The sequence below is a fragment of the Oenanthe melanoleuca genome, chromosome 13, assembly GCF_029582105.1.
Source record: "Oenanthe melanoleuca isolate GR-GAL-2019-014 chromosome 13, OMel1.0, whole genome shotgun sequence".
NCBI lineage: Eukaryota > Metazoa > Chordata > Aves > Passeriformes > Muscicapidae > Oenanthe > Oenanthe melanoleuca.
Genome location: NC_079347.1, coordinates 3,796,305 through 3,814,992, shown reverse-complemented (window position 1 = coordinate 3,814,992; position 18,688 = coordinate 3,796,305). Strand labels below are relative to the sequence as shown.

The 18,688-nt window shown below is 47.4% G+C and overlaps 1 protein-coding gene across 5 annotated transcripts in view; it reads right to left on the bottom strand.

Annotated features, from left to right (window-relative positions):
• The window catches only part of PWWP2A (PWWP domain containing 2A), a 29,086-nt gene that overhangs the window by 277 nt on the left and 10,121 nt on the right, over window positions 1-18,688 (bottom strand). The window contains exons 2-3 of one of the 5 annotated variants that reach the window (XM_056502038.1): window positions 17,216-18,183; window positions 542-620 (exon numbers count right to left, since the gene is read on the bottom strand). In XM_056502038.1, coding sequence (XP_056358013.1) covers window positions 589-620; window positions 17,216-18,183 — 1,000 coding nt within the window. In that variant the 3' untranslated portion in view covers window positions 542-588. Of the gene's footprint in view, window positions 1-541; window positions 621-5,747; window positions 8,354-15,338; window positions 15,435-16,470; window positions 18,184-18,688 lie in introns of those variants that run through there. The other 4 variants (XM_056502039.1, XM_056502035.1, XM_056502036.1 and 1 more) reach the window with 4 other exon arrangements.

The following is an 18,688-nucleotide window of genomic DNA, read 5'->3' as shown; positions in this document are numbered from 1 at the left end:
GATGCCTGATGTGCACCTGGAGTTTTCCAATGAAGGGAAGGGCAAAGGAAGCAGGACTGCAGTTGATTAGTGTTTGTAATTTAATTGGATTGTGTGAAAGTCAGTGGGAATTGGGCATGCTGGTACTGAGGACTCAAACCTCCAGGTCATCCCTCCCTCCTCAGTGCCACTCTCCAGCTGGACCAGAAACCTCTGGCAGGTGTTATTTGCTACCACAGCAAGTTCCCCTCTAGGCAAAATTCCAGTTAATTACCTGAAAGTCCTTTTGCATTGTCCAAATCCTGAACAAGTGCCTGTATCTTGCTTTTGATTTTAAGTGGGTTTTTATGTCTAAACTATTCCTCACAGCTGCCACCAGTAAAATAACTGGTGCCTCCTCCTGGTGCCAGGCCACAACTCAGGGAGTGCCAGGGAGTTTTGAGTCACACTTGTTGGATTTACAACCTCTAATAGGAAAAACTGTTTTATGAAACACAATATTTAAATTTAAGTGTTCTTAAACCCAACAGTGCCTTGCTCAGCTGTTCCAACAGTTACTCACCTTCCTGGTAAGCAGCATGTGCCTTTCCCAGCTGGAGTTGTCCATCCTCAGCTCTCCCCTTTGTTCCTCCTTCCTTTGCCTGCCAAACACAAAACCTTTCAGTACCTGGCCCTTTCCCTGAGGTGTTTGCACAGAAATAAGGGGAATGTTGGTCTTGTCCATGAGCTGGGCTAAGCCTCTCCCTACAAAGAACTTTCTCCAGGATTTCCAGAACACTTGAGGCTCAGACCTTCCATTTTTTGACACCAGAACTGACACTGGGATTTGTGTCTGTTTCATGCAGAGGTTCTCACTCACTCCTCTGTTTGTCCCCTCAGACACTTTAATCCTTTTGGCTGCAGATGGACTGAGGTTTAGAATCATGGATTGCCAGGATGGTTTGGGCTGGAAGGGACATTAAAGCTCATCCAGTCCCACTCCCTGAAATGGGCAGAGACACCTTCCACAGACCAGGAACACCTTCCACAGATGAGGGACACCTTCCACAGACCAGGAACACCCTCCACAGACCAGGGACACCCTCCACAGACCAGGGACACCTTCCACAGATGAGGGACACCTTCCACAGACCAGGGACACCTTCCACAGACCAGGAACACCTTCCACAGACCAGGAACACCCTCCACAGACCAGGGACACCTTCCACAGACCAGGGACACCCTCCACAGACCAGGAACACCCTCCACAGACCAGGGACACCTTCCACAGACCAGGGACACCCTCCACAGACCAGGGACACCTTCCACAGACCAGGGACACCTTCCACAGATGAGGGACACCTTCCACAGACCAGGAACACCTTCCACAGACCAGGAACACCCTCCACAGACCAGGGACACCTTCCACAGACCAGGAACACCTTCCACAGACCAGGGACACCTTCCACAGACCAGGGACACCTTCCACAGACCAGGGACACCCTCCACAGACCAGGGACATCTTCCACAGACCAGGGACACCTTCCACAGACCAGGGACACCTTCCATAGATGAGGGACACCTTCCACAGACCAGGGACACCTTCCACAGACCAGGGACATCTTCCACAGACCAGGGACACCTTCCTGGTTTGCTCCAAGCCCCATCCAACCTGGCCTCATTCCAGATCCTGCTCCTGAGTCCCAAAAGGCCTGGCCCTCAGAGAAGCTGAACACCTGCAGTTCCCTCCATCCCACCAAAGATTTGGAGCATTTAACCTCTTAAAAGATAAAAAAAGCAGCTCCCCTGTTCACAGCTCTGTCTCCCAAAACCCCAGCCCAAGGGAGGCAGCCAGAGGCCACACTCCAGGGTCAGTGGCACTGACACAGGCCCAGCACAGCCCATCCCTCCTGCCCAGCAGGATACAAATTCCCCCCCCAGCTCATCCCTTGGGACATTCAGGATTTGACAAAGCACTGAGCTTTGAAGCCCAATCCTTCCCTCCTTGATTAGCACAAAACTTCCTGGGATGTACCTGCCCCTGATTAGCACAGCCCCAGCCAGGGAGAGAGGAGAAGCTGCTGGTCACCAGTTCCTAGGCTTTAATTAGCTGTGTTATTCCCAAGGGATTACTGCTGCAGCCAAGAACCAATTATATCCCAGTGCCTCCTCCCCAACATGGGCAAAGATGTGCTGGGGCACATTTAATGTGCAGCATTCATACATTGCTCATTCACAAGCTTCCCCTGTTTGGATGGATCCCAACATTTTCTTGCTCAGCTACTTCATTTTTTCCCACCCTGGGCAGGGCTGGGACTGCTGGGGGGGCTCTGGGCAGTCCTTGGCACAGGAATTGTGGCACTAAGCCAGAGGCATCACTGCCTACCCTGACAAAGATTAAAGGCTCTAAATCAACTGGAAATTAAAATAAACCCCCTTTTTCCTGATTCTGCACATTCAGTGGGAATCTCCCAATTGGAAAGCATCTGCAGCTGCAGCCTGGAGTCCCCAGAACTGCACATTTCTCCCCCATTGTTTCTCAAGGAGACAATTTACAAATCCTGCACTCCCTAAATGGATGCAGCAGGATTAGGTTTGCCTTTCCTGGCCTGGGCCCAGTGCTCTGCTCCTGGCTCCCAGGCCTCCCTGCCTGGTGTCCATGGGCTCTGGGAGCAGCTCTGAGCAGGACTGACCCCCTGGCAGCCACAGAGCTGGGAAGGATCCATGCCTGCTCTGGGACAGGCACACCCTGGCCAGGGGGTTTTGTTCTGCCTCTGGTGAGTGAACTGCAGCCCCTCCTCCCTGCAGACTCCAGGGAACAGGGATGGCAGGAAGGGGAAATGCTGTTATCTCGTCTGGGCGGCGGCTGCTGGAAAAGCTCCCTGAGTGTGTTCCTGAGTGGTGCTGGCGAGTGCCCAGCAGGTCCCTGGAGAGGCAGCAGGGCCAGGGCTGGTCTAATTGCATTTGTCCTATTTCCATGGCTGTGACCCTCCATCCTGGGGCACTTCTCTGTCTGAGGGAGGGAGAATTGCAGTATTTGGAACTCAGGGTAAGGAGGAGGCTGGGAGCTCACAGATTGCCTGCCCGTGGCTCCAGCCCTGAGCTGCCCTTGAAGCGACAGCTCTCGCTGTGCCCCAGCACATTTGTGTCCCTGCTCCCAGCTGGAATGCAGCTGAGGCCTTGGAAGCTGGAGCCAGCAGGTTTTCCAGGGCAAGATGCAGCTGATGGCTCCTGAGAGGATCCTGCAGTGTTAATGCAGAGGGGTGTGAAGTCCAACCCCCCTGTTCTGCTCTCACAGCTCATGCCCAATGCTGCCTTTTTAAAAACAACCACAGCCAAGTGAGTGAATCACAGAAGCATCATCCACATCCATCTGACAGTGTCAGTGTTCCTTAGCACAGGCCAGTATCCATCCCTGAGCACTCTGGAGCCCCCAGCCCCTTCCCCTGACAGCTCAGAGCCTTCACTCAGTGTTTGGATGAACCCTCCAGCAGGAAAAGCCTCACTTAATATTTAATGACCAAGACAACCACAGGCAGAAATTCCGGTCCCCAAGCTCTTAAGATGCGGAGCTCAGCTGAAAATCTGGATTTCAAAATTAGAACTACCCCTCCTGGGCTTGGAATATTTACCCCGAATACAGAACACACCAAAAACCTCTGCAGGGGTGTCCAGTCTGCCGAGCCTGGAGCACCCACGGCTTGTGCTGCAAACCCAGCAAGGAAGGCAAAACAAAGAGCACAGAGACCCTCAAGGGAAAAGCAGGAGCAGAACCATAAAAGCCGGATATGGAATGTGAATAAACCCCACAGTATGACCCAGCAAACAACAGGAGCCTTTTCCTGGCTCCCTGCTCTGCCTGTGGAACACGACAGGGAGAACAAATCCCAAACCGACTGCAGCAAGGACGAGGGAGGAGGACACAAAGCCAGGCAGCGAGGGGAGCTGGTTCAAGGGCTGAGGGCTCGGCACGGGCACTGCTGCCCTTGGAGCAGAGATGGGCCCTGCCCGAAGTGCTCTGAGACCAAACCACTCCCCAGCTCCATGAATCCTCCCAGCCCAGCCTTCCACAAATCCTCAAGCACACCTGGGCCCCTCCGTGCAAAGCTGGCACTGTTTGTGAGGCAGAGGAGCCCAGGAGCCCCTCAAGCCCAGCCAGGCCTCAGGCAGGGCCCGGCACCTCACCCGAAATGCTCCCAAATACCCAGAGTGTGACACTGTGAATTCAGCCACTGTCCCCAGCCACCATTCCCTCCAGCAAGGTCCCTGTTGGCCTCACCCTGCAAGATCCCAACTCTGATCCCTCACACTTGGGATGGAATCTCTCCAAAGCCCTCGTGCCAGAGCTGCACTTTTGCCCGCATTAAGCGTCGCCCTTTTGATGCTGGGGGCAGCAGCAAACGCCATTAGAGGGGCTTTGTGTGGGCCTTGGGTCACCTTTGTCCCTTTGCCAAGCACTGGAGTGAGGATTAATCCATGGAGTAATTGCAGAGCTCTGAAATGTGCCCGGCCAGCCTCTCTGATGGCTGCGTCCCCTCAGCGCCGCTGCCAGCTCCGTGTCACAAAGGAAAAGCCATTAGCGGGCAATTACACTGCCGCAGGACTTCCCGCTAATGAGCATCGCCGCTCGCGAGGAGCTGCTGCAAGGCTGAGGGAATAATGAGAGAAAGGGGATGGGAGTTCCTGTAATCCCCACAGAATGAGAAACAACCATCAAGGAAAAGAAAACCATCTGCTGGAGCTGTGCTGGGGCCACAGCCAGATGTGGGTGTTTGTCACAGCCGTGCCAGGCCGGGCCAGCAGCAGCACTCCAGAGTTAACTCCATTCTGGGGAAAACTCCTTTTTAGAGATAACAGGTCACTGCAACAGCCCCTTCCCAGCAGGGTTAGTCCCTCTGGGTGACCCACCAGCTCCTGGCATCTCTGTGCCATAAAAACACCCTGTGCCACAAAACCACCAATGCTTCCTGGAAATCAGAACTTCCTAGAGATCAAGTTTACTCCAGCAGCTTATTTTCAGTTTAGCCCAGGAGTTCAACTCAACTTAGGGAATGTTTCTTTGCAGTACCAAAAATGTGTACCAAAAACCATGTGTATAAATGCTGCCTTCCATTTGATGGCAAAGTGCAGTTCCAGAGTCTGCCATTCCATAGAATCATGGAACCAAGGTTGAAAAAGAACCTTTCAGATCATCAAGTCCAAGCACCAACCCAACACCACTAGGTATTTTGGAAAAATACCTGCTGGCATTGCCCTCCTTTGAGTGCAGTGAGATGGAGCTCTGGAACAGAAATTACCTCTCCAGCACCACCTGATCCCTGCTCCAGGGCAAGGAAACCAGCTCAGGACAAGGCAATTCCTCCCTGGATGGAGAAATTCCCCATACACTTACCTGTGAGGGCAACTCTTGTCTGAAACTGTGAGAATTCCATAAAAACCAGCCCAAGGACAGCTTCCCATGGCATCCCCTCCTCCTCCTGGGACTGGCACAGCCACCAGGGCTTCCTTGGATCTGTCTCTACCACACCATCTTTTCTTGCTAATTCCAATTTTTCTACTGCTTTGGGAAGCATGCAGCTGGCTGAGCATGGCTTGGGATCTTTCAGCCACTGTGGTGAAAGGTGAGGTTAGGTAGAGACTTGTCCACATGATGGAATTCCAGCAGTGGACCAGCAACCTCAGTTTAATCTTTGTTTAATCCAGAAAAACCACTTCTGACATAAATCAAAGGTTTTGGGGTCAAGGACTAATAAAGCAAGAAAGTTAAAGACATCAAAACATTATTTCCCTTTAAAAGAGCACTGAAAAAAATCAAGGCTTTATTTGAATAAATGTTACACAACATTCTTTATCATTTTTACTTCTCAGCAAACCTTAAAGGGTGAATCAGATTTTCCTCATTCAAGTCTACAAAATGAAAGAGGCATAGTGACCATTCAATATACAGACAAGAAGGTAGCATGGAGCAAAGCTTAAATATTAAGCAACTAAAGCAAAAAAGTGAAAAGCAATACATTACTGTCACTCTCTCTCATTAGAATATCCCTGACAATTTCATTTCCAAATGAAAATGTGGTTTCCAACGCAATGCTGGGAAAAGCAAGGCAGACACGAGCTCCCTTGGATGCTATTTGCTCTATACCCATATTCTCCAGTGCACACCTGCATCCCTTGGGTTAATCCCTCCTGCTTCAGCTGCTGTGCTCAGGGGGAGGGGAGGAGAGCCCTGGGGGATCCGGGGGCACAGCCAGGCACTACCAAAACAACAGCAGGCACTCCTCAATCCATGTGCAACAACCCTGCCACCACAGCCCCGGGCCTTTTTCCTGAGCAGAAACTGGTTTGTGCCATGTGGTTTGGTGGCTTTTCTGTTTGGTTTTTAGGGGGGTGGGGGGAAATGTACCTGATTAGGCCAAGCCCCCACCCGTTGTCAATCCAAGCAGAGGTGAAAGGCTGGCACGGACCCAGCACCAAGCCACCCCTTTCCTCATTCACAGGTCTCAAGCTTTCAGTTCTAGTCACATCCCAGGCCTTGAGCAGGACCAGACTGCTGGGCCTCTTCCACTGGTGAAAAGGAAAAGCACTGTAGAACAAATATTCATCCAAATTTTTTAAGAAGTTTGTACTTTATGATGAAATCGTTGTGGCCAACGGTACAATTTGAAATGCACTGCACAGCATTGTACAGCCTGTTTTTAAAAAATAGGTAGTGAATACTCAATTTCTGCCATTTATAACTAAAGAATTTAGCTCTGAAAAGCAGACACTGAACCAGCACAAAGCACGAGCTGCCACACACTCAGTGTGTGAATCCCTGATGGGCCTGGCTGGGGTTTGGGGCCTGTCCCAGCCTGTCACTTCCCCCTCTCCAATTGTTTAACAAGTATAAACCTGTTGCCAATGACAGAGTTGTCCTAACTTCAGATTTTATGTGGTTCATTCAGGCTCCAGACACGAAGAAATTGTCTTTGTGCTGACCCAGAGGCCCCTTGGAAAAGTCCCTCTGGTTTTAAATGATTCAGACAAAGACATTCTATTTTCTCCAATTGAATCAGGGTATCAGTAAGGAGGAAAAGAGTTTCCTACAAGTCCTTTCATCTCTATAGAAACAGAAATTTGACTTTTAGTAGATTATGTGCACATTTTCATCTCTTCAAAACAAATATTTATTTTCCCGGGTTACACAATAAATCCCCTGCTAAGAACTTTAAAGAAATGGTTCTGCCGAGACAGTGTGCACACAATGGAAATAATTAGTGACAAATAAATTAATATTTAATAACTCAAGATTTCAGCAGCGTGTCCAGCATTCCCAAGCTCCACTGAAGTCAGTCTTACCCAAGACCTTTGTGGGAGGGGAATAAAATGGATAAAACCCAGTGGGTTTCTTTTCTTTTTTTTTTGATTTACAGCTTTTCAAAGAAGTCAACGCAACTCAGATCAACAACCATCAGAAACTCTAATAAAACCTTTGCTCTCTACTAGTTACCTATCTGAAAAATACTTATGTCAAAAGGAAAAAAATAACCCATGATTTGAAATAGAAATGCCATCCCATTGAATCACTCTCCATTCATGAATCCCATCCTGTTATAGGACTAGAAGCAAATGCTGCTCTCTGCCTTGTAGCCCCTCTCAAGCTCATTTCACAACCCTCAATTCCCTAAGTGTTACAATAGCATAAATAAAATGCAACCATATTCACACAGAAGGAGCTTTCCCATAAAACAGAGATCCATGGAGTTTGTGGTCACTGTCCTTTCCATCACCTCTATGGGAAATGTTGGTCTCAATAGCAGGACTGTTCATATTTCACAATACAACTGGGTTTGGACATGCTTTGATCACAGATCACAGCTCTGCTAACACCTGCACTAAATACTAACTAAGCCTCAGAGAATGGAAAATTGCAATGCTAAAGTGAAGAATTAAAAGAAAAGTTCAAAAGTTACAGTCAACTTCCCAGGCAAATTGGCTCCGTCACTGGCACCTCTCAAAACATACAAACGTGACTGTCACATTACAAAAACCCCAGTTATCTGCAGTGAGTCTTCATCCTAACAATTCAAGTGGTTCCTTGCATGTAAGTGTCATAGAGTCTTTCGTAATTTCATGCGTCATTTATTGCAAAAAAGTTTTATAAAATATTTCCTAACATCTTTTGAAATTTTAAGGAAAATGTACATTAGGTACAGGCGCCCTAATGGTGCGAGGGGGAACTTTAACATCTTTTACCCCCTTTCCCCCTTCAAAAAAATGTTTACTACTTGGTGAAGATTTCAGAGGAAAAATAGGACAAGTCAGTCTCAGATTTCTCTCAGTCCTGATGAGCTGGTGCTCTTCGTGGCAGTGTAGTGAGGTTCCATAAAAACAGCAGGTCATTAGTGTCTCTGAGCTGAAAAGGGGAGAGAAAGGGAACATGGTTAAATGTCTTCCAGTACATATTGCAAAAGTAGGTAAAGCAAAAGCTGAGGTGGCCAGAAAAGTTACTGGCTCACCTGCTTTGTGCATCGTGTGCAGAAGACAAAAAATAGATTGACATTATCACAAGACAGACACAAGTGAGCAAACTCCTCCAGGGCTGGGGTTTGAGGAGGAGCCACAGAACCAATCTGTTACATCTCACCCCATTTCAGCATCCAGAGAGAATTCCAATTGTAAAGACATTAAAAGACAGCTCAGGAAGCAGGGAGATTAATTCACAAATCTATACATTGATGGCAGTTCACAACACAAAGCTGAATCTGACCCTGCAGTGCCTCAGGGAGCCCTGAACTCCAAACCTGCCAATGGTGCTTCTGCCTCTGTTTTCCCATTTACTCCACAGAATGGGAATGAATTGTGATAAAGCAGCCAGGAACAGCCCAAATACTGAGCCCTGCATGAACCATCACCAGTCAGCCACCAGTTCTTACTGGGAGGAGGGGGAGGCCTGGCACAGGTTGTCCAGAGAAGCTGTGGCTGCCCCAAGGCCAGGCTGGACAGGATTGGGGCAACCTGGGCTAGTGGAAGGTGTCCCACCCATGGCAGGGGTGACACTGGATGAGCTTTAAGGTCCCTCCCAACCCAAACCAGTCTGGGAATCTGGGATTTAATGGAAGTTGTGTTCCTCAGATAGAGAGAGTGAAAAGCTGTGTGTCAGCTCAGTGTCCCAGCCACTGAACCCCCTGAGTGCAGCCCATTGCCTGCTTGTCACCATCCCATGGTCACTCACTCCAGGTGGGATCTGTGGGTCACTCACTCCACGTGGGATCTGTGGGTCACTCACTCCACGTGGGATCTGTGCCCTGTGGGATCTCCAGTGAGCTCTCAGGCTAGAGCAGCTCCATTCAAACTGCTGGGGGCAGAATCCCACAGAATCCCAGGATCACACAGATCCCAGACTGGGAAAGCCCTTCCAGATCACTGAGTCCCAGCTGTGCCTGATCCCCACCCTGTCCCCAGCCCAGAGCACTCAGTGCCACCTCCAGGAATTCTCTGCACACCTCCAGGGATGGGGACCCGACCCTCCCTGGGCAGTTCCAATCCCTGACCCCACTTTCCATGGGGAATTCCTGCTGCTGCCCACCCTGATCTCCCCTGCCCAGCCTGAGGCTGTTCCCTCTCCTCCTGTCCCTGTTCCCTGGAGCAGAGCCCCCCCATCTGTCCCCTCCTGTCAGGGAGTTGTGCAGAGCCAGAAATTCCCCCTGAGCCTCCTTTTCTCCTTCTGAGCCCCTTCCCAGCTCCCTCAGGCCCTTCCCTCAGAGCCATCCCAAGGGACTGCCCCAGAACAAGGTACAAATGTGTGTCAGGACAGGCCCTGACACGACCCAGGCCCTTCCTGCCTGTCCCACTGAACTCAGCTCACACAGCCTTTTCCTGGCAGCCAGCACTGCCTTGGGGATTCTGATTTTTCAATGTGAACATTTTCTCAATCCCTTTATTCACTGCTGTCCAAAGAGAAGCTCTGCCTTTGAAAGTCCTGGCTTTTATCTCCAAAGGAAAAGCAGAAAGACACCAGGCAGCTGTGGAGGGGCAGAAAAGGCACCCAGAGGGACAAGGGAAGCAAAAATAGCAGCACATCCCATCAAGGATTAAACCTCAAGGCCAGGAGCCCAAATTTAAATAGTTACACTAACATTTATGCACCTTCCTGGGGGTAATGCTGGGTCTGTGCAAAACTATGGAACAGAAGGCACAAAACTCCTGTTTTCCTGCTACAGATTCCATTTGTAGCCAGGGGAGAAGAGGGAATGCAGGCTGCTCTTCCAGATGATCAACTACTGAAAGCAAGAACTGCTTCCTTCTTCTACAGCCTCCAGCAGCAGGACCTCAGCCACCAGGAAAACAAAGAGCAACAACACATTCTTCCCTTGATGTGCCTAATTCCCTGAAATACATGACACAGGATCAAGAATTCCTAAAATGTGGTCAAACCCAGATTTTTCCAAATAAATGTATCAGAAGAGATTATTCCTAAATCCCTCAAGACTTGAAATACCTCAAAGAAAGACTTTTTTTTTTTTTCCATTAACTGAACTTCTAACTAAACTGACTACAATTCTTTTTAAAATCGTTTTTGTGGCTTTAGTTCCTTTTCACCAGAGCTACTAAGTACCCAAACTGGCACCACGTGCTTCAAAATCCTGCAGCAGTGCAGAGGTGCAATTAAACCCCAGCATTTCCTAAAGCCAAACAAAAATCCTACATATTACTAAATCAAAAATGATGCTAAATTAGCATTTAAGCAAATATTTGCTTGGAATTGTATCTGCTTATTTTACTGACAAAGCAAGATCCCATTTCCCCCTTTGTGCACCTGTTAAAGGACAGCAAGGACAATTCTCCACCTGAATTTGCTGTGATTCTGTTACAGAATCTCAGTGCTGGAAACAAGCACTTGCCTCCCAAAGCACAGATCCCCAGCACATGCCTGGCATGTAGGAGAATATTCCTTATTCATCCTGCATATTTGCCATCCAAAACAGCTGTAAACAAACATGAAAACTGACCTAGATCTGTTTTTTTTCTAAAGAACTCCCAGATTTCAAGTTGCTGTTCCACAAATGGCATCAGCCAAGCAGGAGGCTGCACACAGAGGCCCCAGGCAGAAGGGGCAGTGCAGCTTTCCTCAGATCAAACTTGGATTATCTCAAGTGTGATTCCTGCAGGATGTGACCAGGACACAGAGGACAGAATCCTCTGTTATAAATATATTTTTGCAAAGATTCTGTTTTTCCAAAATCAGCCTTGCTAATGACACAGTGGCAGGACAGATCTGTCCTCTCCCACTCCCAGCTGCACTGAGCCCAGGAGCTCAGCCTGATCCATTGGTTTTCAAGCCCTGCCCAGGGTTTTTCACTATCACAAATGCAATCAATATTCCAGTGCTTGATTTCAACTCCCTGCCTCAGTTTCTGTATCATTTCCTGTCCCAGCTGCAGCTCAACAGAGCTGTGCTTCCCCACAGGGATTCACACACCTGGAACTTCCTCAGTTCCCACAGCCCTGTCTTCCTCCTCTGCACTCAGGGATGGAATCACTGGCATGGAAACAGAATTCCAGCTGTTCAAAATGTGCCTGGTCCCGATTTGGGAAGTAACTTGTCAAAACAGCCCAAATAAACCCCAAATAAACAGATCCATTTCTCCTCACACTGAAGGAGCAAAGCCTGGATTCAAACTTGCTCCCTGAGCCAATTCCTGCCTGCAGGCTGCTGCTGAGCTCTCCCTCAGGCCATGGGCAGGCAGGAAGAGATCAAAGATGCCACATCCCAGGCACAAGCACACAGAGTCACCTTTGCCAGGTTATTCCACTTTTTTTTTAATTTCCTTTTGCTCCCATGTGTCTCCCTGTTGGATGTGCAAGGTGGGTCTGGTTTTCTGAAGCCTGAAAGCTCTGGTCTGTCAGCTCCTGCTGTTCCCACCTCCTGCCAGGAACATCAGAGTTTTTTCCTGTGGAAAACATGGAGCCCTGGATGGGAGCACTAAGGTGCTGCTCCAGGGGCTTATCCCAAACTGGAAAAAGCAGGATGGCAAACCAGTCACCAACTCCCTGGCACCACAGCCCGGCCTGGGAACTGCTGCTCTGCCTTGTGTTCACACAAGGACACTTGTGTCACTGTTAAATTTAAGAAAAAAAAATCATAAATTAATTTAAATGACAGTCTGGATTGTATCCACATCCCAGGTAACACAGAAGATTGAAATGTGTGAGTAAATCACAGAGAATCATAAGCTGCTATTAGGATCCAACAATGAAACCCCAATAATTAGAGGTATTTCTGACATGGGAAGAATTGCTGCTGTTTGGTAAAACCCATCCAAATGACCACAGAGATGGGGTCAGACTAGACCAGGTGCCTAAAAATGCCAGGAGGGTGAGCAGGGGAGAGAAGGGAAAAGCCACCATACAAGGGGATGCTATTTACCTAACAGCCACCCTGTGAACACACTGCCAGGTTTTTAACTAAAATCCAAAGGTGTCACAGAGAGCAGCAGCTGGGAGGGCTCAGTGTGGGCTGGGAGCTGCCATCTCTGCAAGGACAGGGATCCCAACACAGGGATCTCCATCAGGGAGTCAGGATCATTTGATGATGGATACTCCCAACCCCATCCCTCAAACCTGATCTCATGGATCTTCAGTCAGCTACACAAGTTTTCAGTGTTAAATGTGGGTGACCCTGACCACTCCATGGCCAGAAATTTATCAGTTTTGAAAAAATCCACAGCCCCTCAGCCAAGAAAGCTGCTCTGTTTTCTCACTGGACTTCACAGAACAGGTAGAAGGACAGAGGATGATGCTGAGAATGAGCTAGTGACATTTATCTTCCAAAATTCCCATTCCTATTCTACTCTTGACAGTTTTAGCAGACCTGAAAGAAAATCAGTATCAGGACTTAAGAGAGTTAAATAGGAGCAGACCTAAGGGCTAGCAATGCAAAAAGTAATTCTTACACTTCCTCACTTGTGCTACTCTTAATCCTAATCACAGTTAGAAACTATGTTTTAAAAAACAACAAAAAAAAATTCTTTTCAGCCTTGCACAGACCTAAATCACCCACAAACCCCACCCCAGGGTGGTTCTGTAGGTTCCAAACTAAACACAGTGTCTGAAAGAGAAACCAAACCACCAGAGATGATTATCTCACTGAAGTGTTGACACAGAGTTACAGCCCCAATTAGAACCCTAACGAGTATCAGTTCCATTTCCTGCAGACTCCACACACACACACAGAAGCATTTCCCATTGTTCCAGCTTTGCTCCTGAAGCCTCACACCTCCAAACACCTCTGGGGAAAGAGCTCCAAGTTCTGGAATAACTGCTCTCTCTCCCAAGGTATTGAATTGAAGCTGAAGATGTTCAGAGGAGCAGAACACTGGACTAGAAACTCATCATGCCCTGCCCCATCCTCCCCTAAACTCAGGCCATAAATATCCAACAACCAAACCAAGGCATTTCATTAACTAAAAAAGGCATTGTTTGCAATTTATCCCATTAAACTGGGAAAATAGCAGTTACCCTCTCTGCTCTAAAAGCAGTCACAGAAGGATTTAGGTTGGAAAACACCTCCAAGAGCACCAAGTCCATCCTGTGCCCCATCCCAGAGCTCTCAGTGCCACCTCAGGAATCCCTTGGGCACCTCCAGGGATGGGGATGCAGTTCAGTGCCCAGCCATCCTGGCACAGCCTGAGGCTGTTTGTACCCAGCCCTGGCACAGGGAGCTCCTGGGGGAGCACTGGAGACATCAGGGACCAGAGATGGGAAGTGGCACTGCTGGGCACAGCAAGGTGGGGTTTTAGTTTAGTTAAACCAGCCCCAAACCCTCTCCTTGCCCTGAGCCAGGCTCAGCCCAGCCCAGAATCAGGGATGGGAATGGAGAGATTTTCAACTTACTGTACCATGGTGTTGTAAAAGATGAATTGAACAGAATAAATCACTTGTTCTGACCCTGTTCAGTCTGCAGAACACAGCACATTCACCAGGAAACTGAGGAAAGACTTAAAACTCATCAGCTACAACTCCAAACTGACTTTAAATGCCTTTCACAAACAGTTCTTTTGAACATAAAACCACCCAAAAAAAGCCCTCCCATACCTGCTGCTCCCCCAGCAAACATCTGAGCAAACTCTGCCTATGTAAGCTGCAGTGCTACTCTAATTTTATATAAATGAAGAGAACAAAGCTTCCAGATTTCTAAAGAAAAAATAACAATGTTAATACTGATTTTGCACTGCTTGGCTTAGAACAACTGACTTAAAACCAGTTCACTTGAGCTCCAAACCTCAAGGAAGTGGTGTAGACACCTGACCCACCTCACATGGGTTCCTGACTCCACAGAGAAGTTGGCTTTAATAACAAAATACAGCTTATTTACTTAAAGAAACTGTTTCTGTTTGCAGGAGAGAATACAGAGAAGTGAAACAGATTTTTTTTCCAATTTTTTCTTTTTTTTTTTTTTTTTACAAAATTTATTGTGTGTTTATCACATTCAAAAAGCATTGACCAGTGGGGCTTTTTGGGAACTGTTAAGCTGGTATATTTGGAAGCTTAATTAACAATTAATGACTGTCAGTTTGAGGAAAATTTGAACAGCCATGGGTTTGACACTTTAGACTTCCAATAGCTCTGTGGGCACAGCAGAATAATTAAAAAAGGTAACAAGAAACTGAATGCTTTGGCAGGACCAGACAGTATTATGAACAAATGAAATTAATCTTAAAATAAAAATATTTTCAGGGTTTGATGATTAAATCCTTGCCCCCGTTTTCATGTTTGTTTAATTTCAGTCTGAGCTTAAATTTTTACATCTGTCACGATTGCCTACGTGGGCAATTCTGGAAAAACCAGGATGAAAACTGCTTTGGGATGAGCACCAGAAGACTCTTCACAAGGCATTGCAAGGCTGGAGCAGGGATGGGCTGGAGGACACAGGAATTCACATGGTCAGGTAAGGACCAAAAGGCACAGCAAAAAAAAGTCAAGTGCATTGCATGAAAATGCCCCAATAGTGAGCAAAAACCATGCAAGGAAAGCTGGAATGGCAGTGGAGAGCAGCTTGGAGTGGCTCTGAGATGGAAAATGAAAACTTTCCCCACTGTACAAGTGACATTATCCACAGTCTCTACTCAAATAAATGGCCCAAAAGCTAATTTAGGGAGGAATTTAATCAACTTTCCAGAAAGCCCTCTACAGAGCTGGTTCTGAAACAAAAGGGACAGGTAAATAATCTCCAAATTAAGAAGTATACCAATAGTATTTACATCAAGCACTTCATCTTTAAGAATGCACGAAAAAGGACAATTTACTTTTTAAGGGTGTCCTCTAAATCCGGCATACAGATAAAATACTCTGACATCCTGGATTTGTTTCAAAGCTTTTTGAGAAACACACACAAATAATTCAGATTTAGTCAATTTTATTTACAGTTTGTTTTTTTTACATTTCAGAGCATTACACAATTACATATCTCATTTTTCTGACCTGCAAACAGATACCTTAAACGGAAATATTTAAAAAAAAAAAAAAAAAAGAAAGAAAAAAAAAAAAAGAAAAAAAAAAGTTAGATACATCCAAAATGCAACAATTACACATCTGACAATTCACAAAGTGTAATTTACTAGGACGTATCCTAAGAATTTAGGAACAACCAGTCAGGAGAAAATCTGACCAATTTCAGCAATTGATTATTTACACATTCAAAACAAAGCCTCTCTTAAGCTAAACCTCCAGGCAAATGGCCTGAAAGATTTCTTCAGGAAGAAAGACCAGAATGATTCACACCTATGCAGCATTAACAGCCCTTGATCCCAAACACTGAGGCCTCCTCAGCTTTGTCTTAGAGCTACAGGCATCCCTCGACTTCTCCTACCCTGAAGTGACTTAGTTGTGCCCCCATGTGCATAGAAAGGTTGAGTGTTTAAGTGGTCACTACGATAAAACCCCATTTAATCTGGTCTTCAAGTCACTAAAATTCTTCTTCCTTTTACAACCTGGAGCAAGTCTCCAATGCCATTTACCCCGGCCACACTTAAATCCATTAGAGACCAGTTTAAAAATAATCTTTTAAAGACCATTTAGACAAGGCTTACATTTCTACACTTCCCTGATGGGCCACCTAATAAAAACAAAAAAAAGTCACAGCTACTACTTTCATCCCTCGTGTCAACCCTTGGCCACACAGAACTAGTTATATACTGGGTAGAAACTACTAAAAAATTCCCTGCAAATCAGCTGCCTTCCAGCTGAGGCTATGGCTCCTATGCATCGGGTGGTTGAGGAGGTTTGGTTTGTTTTTTTGTTTGTTTTTTTCTTTCTGTTTAAAAAAAAAAAAAAAAAAAAAAAAAAATTCTCACTTGAAAAATCCCGCAGTGCTCACTTTGAGGCTAATTTGGATTGGTTTGGAACCGCCCCGCCCGGCAGGAGGGAGGTGTGAAAAGAGTGGAGTGAGTGCAACCTGTGCCTGTGCCACGGCCCTGCGGCAGCTCTGCCTGACCTGCCTGGGCTCTGCTGCAGCTCCAGCTTCTTGCCTACCTTCCTGTCCAGGTTCACGTCTCAAACTGCGTCAGCAGGGCCCGCACCTCGGGCGTGAGCTGCTTGGCAGCCTTGGCTGCCTCAGTGACGGCCTTGCGGTACAGACCCTTTCTCTTCTTATTAAAGCGCACCTGGAAGCTTTCTAAAAAGGGGGAGAGCTGTGCAAGAGCAAGGAAAGACGTGGTGGTGGAGCCAAACCATGAGATTCGAGCCTCCTGGCGCACCAGCAGCCCGCTATCCTTGCGGCTCACCGTTATGCTGAGGATACGGGCCGGCCACCAAGGGAAGCCATAAATCTTGGCCCAAACAATGTCCCCTACACATACGGTCCTGCCATCTGGTGTGACACATTTAGAGACGTTTTTGGAAAAGACTTCTGTTTTCAAGGAATTACTGAGCTTTTTCTCTTCCTTCGAAGAGGAGGAGGAGGAGGAGGAGGAAGAGGAGGAGGAAGGTGCATGCATGCTGCCTGGAGGAAAATCAAAGCTTTCAGTAGAGCTACACTCAGAGTTGGTGGATTTCAAATCATCTGTGCTATCACTACTACAAACTGATGCACTGGAAGAGTCAGATTTCTTTTGATTAAGGGTCATGTAAACCGTTATATTGCTTTTGCTGCCTCTCTTGCCCAGTGTCTGCTGTTCATCCTGCTCAACAGTTACATGCACTTCACTCGTGTCCTGAACCTCACTGCTGGCCTCTTCGGGGCCTTCTGAGGGGCTCTGGCTTTCTGAAGGGGCCTCACCTGCTGAGCGGGTGGAGGAGCAGCGAGACTGGGGCTTAGTTGCCATCTTGCCACTCCGAATTTTCTCAAGTCCTGTCTTGAGGGACGAGTCATTCTCCTCGTTGCGGTACCGCTGGGGCTTGAGGCGCAATCGGGGCGGGAGGGACCCTGAGCTGGTGTTCTGCAGACGCCGCGTGAAGTGGACCTTCGAATGTGCATTTTTGGAAGAGGAGGTTGCGCTCTGCTTCTTTTGTGCCTTTTCTTTGGCCATTTTCAAGACTTCCCGAGCTTTTGCATGATCCATGTTTTTGCTCTGGAGAACTTTTTTCGTGTTTAACTGCGCTTTTGAAGTATTTGCTTGTGCGGAAACTTTAACCACTCTGCTTCTGCTGTGGGCAATATTTGAAACCTTGACCACAGCGTTCCTTTTCTGGCTTTCGTTTTGGCTTTTTCCATCCACCTTATGGTCAGTCTTAAGTTTTTTATTCACAGTAGTCACGCTCTCGTTTCTTCTCTTTTTACTATCCTCATATTTGGAAGAGTCACTTGCATTGCCACCTTTCTTGATCTCCTTTTTCTCTGCCACCACGCTGTTTTTGCACTTGTCGCACAGCACCTGCCGGGGCCGTAGTTTGATGGCGTTCATGATGGACGTGGGCTCCTCCCTGTACATTTTCCGCTTGGGCCGCTTGATTTTCCGGGGTGGAGGCTGAGGTATTGACTGGTTATAGGTGTCCCTGATAAACAAAGGAGGAGGGTAAGGGGCTCCCTCGTGGAACAGAGGAGGTGGTTTAGAAGTCCAAAGGCTTTTGGCTATGCTGGGCTCTGATGGCTGCGTGAGGGAGGAGTCATCAGGGACTGCAGCATCGGCCTCGCACTTCACCTGCGCCTCCTCTTGGAATGCTTTGCTTTGGAGCTGCATGGCTTCAGGTTTGTCCTTGTACTCCCTTTTAGGAAATATGGTCACAGGGATTCCATGGGGGCCAAACCTTAAAGACAGAAGGAAAAAAAAATTCAGTTGTTTGAGGGAATTACTGCAGCGTTTCTCAAGTTGTCAGCACTGGGCAGGCAGCATTTGAAAACCATGAATCCCAGAGAAATTAAAGCTTCATATCCAGCCTTATGGGAAGCTTTGAAAATGCAAGACACCAAAATGAAGCCAGTAGAGAACAAAACACACACAACTTCACTTATTATCAGTTTCTCTTGTATCAACAAGACGCCCTGAAAATGAAACAAAAATACCCCCGAGACAGCAGCGAAAGAATTAACTTTATGCTTCTGGAAAATGCTTATAAACATCCAAACCCACCCCAGCAACTCCCAGTCTACCCAAGCTCATCTTCCACTCTAAGTCAAAGGCAACTTCTCTTCCATTTTTAGCACAGCAGAAAAGGATGAATGGTCCAGATTTAACAGAGACAAATGTGGGCTGCCTAAGCCCTTGCAGTGAACAGGGAGTGCCACCACCCTCCATCACACAGGCTCAGCACC